The 10,132-nt window shown below is 63.9% G+C and overlaps 1 protein-coding gene across 3 annotated transcripts; it reads left to right on the forward strand.

Annotated features, from left to right (window-relative positions):
- Positions 1-179: 179 nt before the first annotated feature.
- DBNDD1 (dysbindin domain containing 1) lies at positions 180-8,403 on the forward strand. Of its 3 annotated transcripts, none has more exons than XM_004280039.3 (4): positions 180-405; positions 5,982-6,128; positions 6,292-6,432; positions 7,155-8,403. In XM_004280039.3, the coding sequence occupies exons 1-4, from the start codon at positions 375-377 to the stop codon at positions 7,310-7,312; spliced, it is 477 nt and encodes a 158-aa protein (XP_004280087.1). In that variant the 5' UTR covers positions 180-374; the 3' UTR covers positions 7,313-8,403. The 3 variants fall into 3 exon arrangements, with proteins under 3 accessions (XP_004280087.1, XP_049559537.1, XP_049559538.1); XM_049703580.1 differs by having other exon boundaries at positions 264-796; XM_049703581.1 differs by having other exon boundaries at positions 264-796; positions 5,982-6,432.
- Positions 8,404-10,132: the final 1,729 nt, after the last annotated feature.

Below are 10,132 nucleotides of genomic sequence, written 5' to 3' on the forward strand. Positions count from 1 at the left end.
GCGCAGGGGCCGCAGAGGCCGGGCCAGCGTTGGGGGACGCGGCCAGGTCGGGGTGGCTCTGCAGGAGGGGGTAGCCTCTGCGTGGGAGGGGTCCTCAGGGGCAGGGGCCGGCAGGGGGCGCGCGCGGGGCGGGGCGGGGCCGCACCTGTGCTGCGGGGCCAGGGAAGGAGAACGGGGTGGGGGGGTGGGGTAACAGGGCCCCGGAGCAGCTGCGCGCCCCGCCCCGCGGGCTCCTCCCCGCCGCCGCGGCCCCCCGGCTGCTGCCCCAATGCGCTGCGCCGGGAGCCGGGGCCGAGTCGCCGCCGCAGCTGCAGGGGCGCCCGGGCCGGGTGACGACGCCGCCGCGTGCGCCCCTCCCAGGCCCTGCCGGCCGCATGGAGCCCCCGGAGGGCGCCAGCCCGGGAGGTGAGTGCGGCCCCAGCCCCCGGGAGCCCACGAGCTGCGCCTTCCCCGCAGCGGCCCGCAGCCCCTTCCCCCTGGGCCCACACATCGGCCACGCCCCGGGGCCGTGAAGACCCACCGGCAGCTCCGAGTCCCCCTGCGCCGGGCCGAAGCGGGGGGAGCCTAGTGCGCCGCGCCCGGGAAGACGAGCGGGGGCACCGCCCGGAACGGCCCCGGCGCTGGGCGGGGGGCGCACGGACCGCGTCCCCGCCCCCTCGTCCTCCGCGCTCCCGACCCGGGCAGCGGTGTCTGGCGCGCTCCTGAGTGGCTGGCCCAGAGCTTGGTCCTGAGCCCCCTCCCAGCGGAGCCGGGGATCTGGAAGATGGGGCGTGCCAGGGCCAGAGTCGGGATCCAGGTCAGCGAGGCGTGGGGGGGATGCTGCCCTCCTAGCGGCGCGTCTGCTTTGTTCGGCCCAGCCGAGCCTCCCTGGGGGTAGGGCGGGGAGGCCGCGGCCGGGATCCTCGGGGCACCAGGCTGAGATAGGGGCTCAGAGCGGGGGGGGGGGGGGGGGGGGGGCGGGTGCACCTGACTCCGCCTGCGGGGGCTCCCACGCCGGCAGGGGTTGCTGGCTGCCGGGGCGAGGCCCAGGAGCTTACACATCTGGGAGGGCTGGTGTGCACGGAGTGACCCCTCCTCACGGCCCCTGCCATTTGTCGGGACGGTAGAGATGTACCGGGGGCCTCTCCCCTAGGAGTCTGGCCCTACTCTGGCCCTGGCCTGGTGGGAGGGAAGCCTTTCCTAGGACAGGTTCCTAGGAACCTCCCAGGAACCTTTCAGGAGGGGTTTCCTGTGCCATCGGCCTCGGAACTTGGATGCAAACTGCCGGTCTCCTCCACCCACCCGGCCAGGCCCCAGATGCACCCGGGGTTCCCTGGAGGTCCCATACCAGGGAGCCACTCTCTGGCCACATAGGGGTCCGCTGGGGGTCCCCTAGCCACACCAGTGGCCTGCTCCAGAGACCAAAATGGGTCCACCTACTGCTCTGTCTGCAGGCTGAGTTGGGTTGGTGCATTCCAGACGGCTGTCTAGGGGCCCATGTCACGCTCCCTCCGAGCACCACCAGAGACTCTCAGGGGCTAGTGGGTGTGGGTTTTCTTTGTTTTGTTGTTTGTGGGAGGGATTCAGCTTTTTCTTCCCATTGGCAGTACGAGGACCCCGGGGCTTCCGGGTAGCGCCTTTGCGAGGATTTCATGGGGCAGGTTTGGAGAGCAAGGGCTGGGGATGCCGGCAAAGCAGCCAGGCCCCTCTGAGCTCCGTGTCCCCTTCTCTCAGTGGAGGCCCCGCCTTGCCTGCAGAGAGAGGGAGCAGAGGGCAGGCCTGAGGGAGGGGAGCTTAACGACCCTTCAGTTTCTGAATGTCACTTACTGGAGCCCCAGAGACCTAACTCATTCAGTGCTCCAGGAACCTCCTCTGCGCAGGCACCGTGGTGGGGCTGGGCCACAGCAGCGGGAGGTGGGCTTCACACGCTTCTTACCCCGTAGCCACGTCCTGCCCACATGGGGGCGTCACGCGTGGGTAGCTGTGACTGTCATTTTCTGAGTTCGCTGACTTTTTGGAACTTACTCTGGAGAGAGGGGCACACACACAAGTAGAGACAACAGTATGGTAAAGTCCCCCCCCCCGCCCCTCACCGCCTGCACCCACCTTCCTTCAGTAGTAATTTGTAGCCAATCTAGACATATTGTTTCATCCTTAAGTATCTCTGAAATTACCTCTAAAAGATAAGGTTTTTATAATTAAAACAGCATTTTTGCACCTAAACGAATTAACAGTAATTTCTTAATATCAAAGTGCACAGACATGGAGGGGAGAGGACGGGGTGCACTTCTCGAAGGTGCCTTTGGGAGACCAAGTCTCTAGCCCACCTACCTCCAAGTCTGTCCGACTGGGAGAGAGAGGCCTGGGCCCTGCCCTGCGGGGGCTGAGCCTAGATGGGGCCCACCCGGCATCCTCAAAATGCTCCAAGGAGGAGCACTGACTCTAGGGACAGGGGCTGGGGAAACGGGGGACGATGCCCATCCCTCCCTCCCTGCAGCCATGCTGGTTTTTATGCTATTCATTCATTCACTTCATTATTTCACTCATTTGCGTTGGGTGTGTGCAGAGCACCTCCTCCATGCTTGGGGCAAAACCCTGGGCACACAGCAGGGAACTTGAGATTTGGGCCAAGTTCTTGGCACGAATGTGCTGGAAAATAGGTCAGCAGCGTAGCACAGGGTAACACTATCATATGCGTTCATACCAGGCCTTGGGCCCCCAGTTCCAGTCTCCCCACGCGGGTGCTGCTTCCGCAGGGCAGGGCAGCAGGCCCCCTGCAGGGGCCAGGGGCTTCACTCCCTCACTGGGGGCTCTGCCAGGCTGCTAGCCCACTGCTGACCCTGGGGCGTCAGAAACACCGCTCACCTTTGCCCTGGCCTGGGCAACCCTGGGGTCTGCTGAACCCACCCAGCCTACGGCTTGGCCCGGCTGCCAAGGACCCCTGCCCTTGTGCCTGCCTGTGTGATCGGTCACTCCTCTGCTTCACACCCCAGGAAGAGCAGGGGGTCTCACTCGTGAAGAACTTCTCCCTTCTTCCTACAAGGGCTTATCGAGAGGGTATCAGACAGACCCAGGTGATTCCTAGCACAGCCGCTTAGTGACTCTGGGGTGGGGTCTCGGGCTCGTTCATTCAACCAGCATTTATGGTGCACCTACTGTGCACAAGGACCAAGCAAAGGTCCTGCTCCCTTCACATCCTTCCAGCCAAAAGATCAGTGTCCTTGATGCCAAAAGTTGCATCTTCTGCTTTTTCTTCCTCTCCCACACAGCTTTGACACAGGCCAGGACACCAGGATTTACAAAATAAAGACCAGACCACTGCCAAAGGGAGACGAAAAGAATAAGAAAGTAGACATAAGGTGACTTTAAAAGTTCACCGTTACCATTTTCCATTGGCTCTGTGACACCATCGACTAGATGGTTTGCTGTTTCAGGGATGCTGAAATTTGATAAAATGTGCTTCTTACAATGAGTACAAAAGGCCACCGTGCCTGTAGGGGCTGGAGGTCTGTCCTGGGCTGTCTGGGACCCCTGGATCCTAGGATCTATAATGAGGCATATCTGCATACCCAGCCCCCTGACCCAAGGCCGGATGGGGAAGGAGGTCCTGCTTCCTTGCCCTGCCCCCACCTCAGCACCTGTGGACTGCCTCCTTCCCACCTGGACTGCATCCCATCCCACAAACATGCAGGTAGAGGCTGTCCCACTCAGCTCGGAACCCTCCCAGCTCAGAGAGCAGCCAGAGGTGTCTCCCCACCGGTGTGCCCCTGCCCTCACCCACCCCGGCCATGCCTCAGAGGCAGCCACGCACCCCTCAGGGCCTTTGATGGTGCTGCCTCCCCAGCTATCACCCAGCTCCCACCCTCCTTCAGACCTGTCCCCAAAGCGGGACCACAGCCCCCAGGGCTCCCCAGCCCTGCCCCACCAGAAGAGGGCAGGAATCCCCTATTTTGTCCATCCGAGTCCGGCTCAGGAATCTGCCGGATGCACAGGTGAACAGCGCTTTCTTTTCTAGATAAGGTGAGAGAGGGCCATTATGAGCAGAGACTCCCGCCTCTGCCCCACCTTTTATGCTAAGTCCCCTTCCACCCGGTCAGGGCCTAGCTTCCCTGTGGGCGCAAGGTCAGCGTATCCCCTCCCTCTGCTTGCCGGCAGGTGGTGGCCGAGAGCTCCTGCTCGACAAGCTGAACCCCTCGGTGTTACTGGCCAAGACTCACTGTCCCTTCCTCGTGGCTGGTTGTGACACCAGCTGGAAAACATATTGCTGGCACTCTGCCTGACACAGAAAACCATGAGCCACTGTCATTCTTGTTATTAACCCAGAGCCACCTGCCCCACTGGGAGGCTCCAGAGAAATGGCAGCACCTAGCTGCAGCCCCCAGCCAGCCAGGCACCCACCACGATGGGACACGTGTGGAAGCAGAGCAGGACACTCCAGGCACGCGTGCGCCCTTGGGGAGGGGGACCCGGGCCGCTGTGCCGCCCCGCCTTGAGGAAGCAGAACACTCCTGCAGAGAGCAAAGGTCCCCAAGGGCTTCCTGGGCCTTCGACCCTCAGCAGGGGTTCTGATGTTCGGGAGAGGTTCCCCGCCCACCCCCAGCTCCGGTGCCCTCTGGTCGGGAAGGTGTCCTTGCTGGGCTGGGCGGGCCGGGACACCAGGGGGTGTAACCCTACCCTCCAAGGATGCTCAGACACCACGTTCCAAATGCGGCAGCAAGGTGGAAACCAGATCCCCAGCCCCAGTCCAGCGGGCCAGCCCTGGGCCCTGAGTGATGACACAGCACAGGGCAGAGCCAGGCTGGCCCCGCCAGTTGGCAGGCCCACCTCCCCTCAGCCACGCCTCCCAGGGAGCGGTTCCCTCCTAGAAGCCAGGGGCGACCCAGCCAGCTCTGCAGCTGCAAATCCCACCCAGCCAGGGACCCTCCAGACCCACGCGGCCCGCCAGGCTGCTGGCCACACAGGCCCAGCCCTCACTGGCAGCTGTCGGCACTGGGCCCCCCTGCTGGGCCCCCCGTTGGCAGCTGCTCCTGTGGCTTCCGCGCTGGACCCCTGGGATGGGCGGCCACACTGATGAGGGAGCGGGAGGGCATTCCTCACTCTTTACTGAGCACCGGGTCAGCTGGGGGTCAGCTGGGGGCAGGTGGGGTCTCTGTCGCGGGGGGGGGGCTCAGGAGAGAGCAGCAGTGGGGACGCCAGGGAGCCAGGGGACCCGTTGCCTCAGGGCATGTGCCGGCCAGATGACTGGGACCCCTGGCTGTGTGGGGCAGAGGGCCCTGGAACACTCGGGAGGAGCTGGTAGGAGGTGTGGATGGAGCAGTCTGCCCTGGTGACAGCAAGCACTCCGTGGCGTGGAGGGCCCGCCCCTGGGTGGCACAGTCTCCACCAAGCAGATCCCCAAGGGGCCTCGCCTCTCACCCGACAAAAAGTTACATGAAATGAGCCATTACATAAAAACAAGAATTGCATAGGAAACACCCTGGAGTAACATTCCCAGTCCGGAGGTGTGGTCGGTGGGGAGGGGTTGCTGTGGCCACTGTCCTCGTTTCATCTGAGAACGTGTTATGTGGATTCAAACACAACACGGGACAGACACGTGAGCCGGGGCCATTCTGGATTAAAGGGCGCCAAAGGGCAAGCAAATGCAGAACCGCCTACCCGTCCGTAGGTTGGACCAGAAAGTGGAGACAGGTGACAGTATTGGTGTCTTGGGGTCTCCGACAGGACCAGCAAGTGTCCCCGCGAGACCCATGGTCATTCCTGCTCAAGTAATCAGGGCAAAGGGTCTGGAAATCAGGGTTACAGGGAAGGGCAGCATCCTCGGAGAAGCCCTCTGCCCCTTGTCTGGCTTCCTGACCCAAGGTCACCCCTGGCCACTGCGATCACTGCCCACAGCCTCAAGGGAGGGCTCGATGGGCCAGGTTCTCAAGTCCTCCCAGCCTGCGTCCTGGGGGTGGCGGTGGGAGACCGCAGTCCCCTCCCGGGTAACGCTCTCTCTGTTGCAGGGGTAGTTAAGGAGGTCGAGGTGCCAAGGGCGGCCCTGGGCACCCCCGTTCCTGGGACGGGGACCAGCAACCACTCACCTGTGGCCGAGGAGGAGGTGGGCGTCCCAGTACCGGCACCGGGTCTCTTGCAGGTCACGGAGAGGCGGCGTAAGTACAGCCCACCTGTCCCAGCGTGCTCCCTGGGACCAGGGGCGGGTCCCTGGGCCTCGGGTGCGCCCCAGGGAGCAGGTGCCAGGGATGGGTCAGCCCCACCTTGTTCCCACCGCACTGGCCTTCACCTGGCCCCGCTGACACACCCCTCTGCCCCCAGAGCCCCTGAGCAGCGTCTCGTCCCTGGAGGTGCACTTCGACCTCCTGGACCTCACCGAGCTGACTGACATGTCCGACCAGGAGCTGGCCGAGGTCTTCGCCGACTCGGATGACGAGAACCTGGCCAGCGACTCGCCCGCAGGTGGGGCTGCTGCCGGGGTCTAGAGGGGGTTGCGGGAGGTCCTGGGGCCTCAGGCCACCCAGCACCGCTCCCTGGAGACCCATTTTGGAAAATGATTTCCTTTCTGACGCGTGTTTAAGTGTTTGTCGACACGGCACCATTTCACTCACCATTTCTGCACTTCACACACCTATCTGCCAGCTCTCAGGGATTTTTCTACCCCTCCTTAATTTCACTTTTCAAATGCCAACGTAAGGCCACAGCCACAGTCCCACTGAAAGCAGAATTCACTACTTGGGTTTAATCCCAAGTAGGCAGAGCACGAAGGGGGTGGTGTTCACCAGTCCTAGCCCCTCCTCAGCTCAGTTCCCGGGAAGCGGCTGGAGCCCGCAGGCCGCAGAAACGGCACGGGAGCTGCCAGGGGCATGGGGGCCCAGGGACCTTCCCCCCTCCCGGCTCACTGCCCATGCAGGCGGGGTGGGGGGGGGGAGGGAGTGGCACCTGCTCCGGGCCAGGCTCACCCCCAAGGGCAGGCGCCTCAGCCGCACAGGGACCCGCCTGGGGACAACAGGAAAGCCCCTGGCCGGGCCGCACCCAGACCCACGTGTACACATTGCTGGTGCCCAGGGGACCCCAACGTGTGGTCCAATGCCGTGCTGGAGGCACACACGGGCCCAGCCCAGTAGCTGAAGGAGTGACCTGGGACCCCAAGCCACACTGACCCCAGCCTGTGTTCCCACCAGGCCTACACCCGCTGCCCAGGGCCGGCTGTCTGCGCTCCCCCTCCTGGACACGCACCAGGGCCGAGCAGAACCGTGAGAAGCAGCCCTTTGGTGACCCCGAGCGGCAGCCTGCCGTTGTGGACACGTTTCTCACCGTGGAGAGGCCCAAGGAGGACTAGGCCGGCTGGCCCGGGGCCGAGGCGGGGCAGGTCCGGGCGGCCGTGGCCCCGTGGACGCTGCCCGCCCCACGTGGCGCCTCTGCATAAGCACAGCCCAGTGGCCTTACGTCCAGCTCTTCCTGGTCGCTGGATCAGGAACCAGGCCCAGGGATGAGACGAGACTTCTGTCTGTAGGAATGGTATTCTTGTCTGTCACCAGACTCCCGGCTAGGGGTGCGGTGAGCAGGGATCTGCCCGTGAGAGGCGCTCTGCAACCCCCCGGGGGTCTCGGGGCTCCAGTCTTGAACGGCAGTGCCAAGCTCCAGCCCGCGGGACACCCTGCTGCCCTAACCGCCTTGATTCCAACCCTGCGCCCCTCCTGCCGCCCAGGAAGTGTCAGCACCAGAGCCCCCAGACCCTAACACCCTGCTTGTCGTGAGCCCTGCCTGAGAGCCAGACCCACCTCCTGAGCTCGGAACACCAAATATGTCACGACTGCCTCAGACCGCCGGGCAGGGCAGGGGCAGGCGAGGTTCGCCCTCCCCCGGTCCTTGCAATGACAGTCCCCACGGCCCACCAGACACACGCACGCACACGCGTGCAGCAGCCCGAGGGGCGTGGGGACGTGAAGGGACCTGGGCACAGCGCCTGGCCCCCAATTCCGGGGTGCCAGACTCGGCTGCTCCGGACGCTGCTTACATACTAAGGGACGGAACCGGCTTCCAGTCAGACAGCGAGTCCAAGAACAGTTTTAAAATAAACGTGTAAGCTTGCTTTTAGTCCCCAAGGCCACCTGCCCTGACCCCTTCTCCACTGAAACATTTCTGGGGAAGGAAAACAGGCCTGGGCACATGCTGGGCCCACGGGGCGTGGCTACAGCACGTCCCGCCAGGAAAAGGGTCGCCCTATGCGCCAGGAGGGGCACGTGAGGGGCAGCAACAGGGAGGTGTCTTCCAGACACAACCAAGAATTTCACTTAAAAGGGATCCCGTGAGGGCAGCCGTGCCCCCCCGCCCCCCAGTCTTCCCCCGGGCCGAGTTCCCATCCTTCTCGCTATGGCTTCTGCAGATCTCATTTCCAAACAGCAGGATTAAAACGGCACCCTGTCCCAAGTCTCGCCGACCAGTCTCTTCCTTTCCAGCTGACGTAGGAGCTCAGGCGTGCGGGCCGGGGGTGGCTGCTCTAGGGGCCTCCAGGAGCTCCACGCTCTGGCCCTCCCCCAGCTAAAGCCACTGGGGGTTCCACTGTGACATGCCCTGGGCTCTTATTTGGGTCACATCTCAGGGCCAAGCGCCCTGGCTCTCGAGGCATTAAAGAAGCGAAGACCCTGCCTCCACAAGCCCAGGCTGGAAGAGGCAGAGGTACTCCCGAGAGGCTCTTCCCAGCCTGGGGCAGGTTCCTGGGGAGGCAGCCGCCAGGCAGGGTCCGCCTGTGAGCAGAAGACCAAGGATGAAGCCTAAACCCTGACCGTTTTAACCACCATGAGACGCAGGCCGCGTGCCCCGTGCCGGGCAGTTCCTCCTGCGGGGCTGAGCCTCCCTAACCCGAGATCCTTGGCCAGGCATCGGCCCAGGTGGGGCGATGGCCCAGACAGGGTGCGAGGTGAAGGGGGGGCTGAGGAGACTGGAGGGGGTGCAGGCACGGGGCACGCAGGCAGGGGCGCTGTCCCCAGGGGCGTGCCCTGGACCCGGGGAGGGGCTGCACCCAGTCTCCCAAGGAACAGACCCCCAGGCTCAGGACAACGTGAGTCCTTCCTGGGGTCAAGGAGAGCACCCCACCTCCACCAGAAGAAGCCCCAGGACAGGCCCCTGCAGGACGCGAAGCAGCTCAACACACGGAGGCTGAGTGTTCAAGGCTGCGTCACAGGGCGAACCCCGGAGATCTCAGAAATTCAGCAATACACATTTCACAAGCAACGAAGTTGAAAGTGTTTGTCCCAAGCTAGAAACTCTATTTTTGAGGCAAACATACCAAACGATTTGGAAAATTTCATCCCTGAGGCCCAGCGTGTGGCCATGGCTGGGACAGCAGCGGCGGGCACGTGGGGCGGTGCCCCTGCTCTCGCAGTCAGCCCGCATCACCCACCGCAAGGCAGCAGCTGCTGCTACTGTCACAATTCTGACGACTCTGACGCGCTGGCCGTGTTCTGGGGACCCGCGGGGCCATTTCCACTAACCCCGACTCCCCGGGGCTGGGCCCTGGTCTCGCTCCAGGACCAACCGGGGAATGGAAGGCTCAGCCCTAGAGCTTAGCTACGGCCCCCGGTGGCTGTCCTACCACGTGGAGCAACCCAGAGCCCCCTCTCCTGGACCCTAACAACACGGGCCACGAGGAACACAGCTTCCCGGAGACGCAGGGTTGGCAAGGCCCCGACCCTGAGAACAGGGGTGGCTCCGCTGGGGCAGCCCTGAGGCTCAGACCCCACAGACACCCCGCCTGTGGAAGTGGCGAGGCCCCTCCGTAAGGACTAACTGGTCTTCCACCACCCTAACAGCTACGCGCTTGGCGCCTGGCTAGTGTTCTCCTTTCCTCAATTCTGAACCTCACCAGACCTGGAGGATTTCTGAACTGGGCCAAAAGCCCCCGCCCCGTCTCTCCCCAGGGCAGGTGAGGTGACCAGCACCGATGTCCCCGCGCTGGGCAGCTCTCCCCGGCAGATGAGCCCACCACCCACCTCGGGGGAGGCCCAGGGGGGTCCTACACGCAGGCCCCCAGGGGGCAGGTGCGTTTCGGCCACTGCCCTCCCCTCTGACTCGGGAACAGGGTCCCAGCCCCCGCCTCGGTGGAAGGGCAAGTTCTGGGAGCTGGAATCCCCGTGGGCTCAGAGGACCCTGACCTGAA

Source organism: Orcinus orca, chromosome 20 (genome assembly GCF_937001465.1).
Source record: "Orcinus orca chromosome 20, mOrcOrc1.1, whole genome shotgun sequence".
Lineage (NCBI taxonomy): Eukaryota > Metazoa > Chordata > Mammalia > Artiodactyla > Delphinidae > Orcinus > Orcinus orca.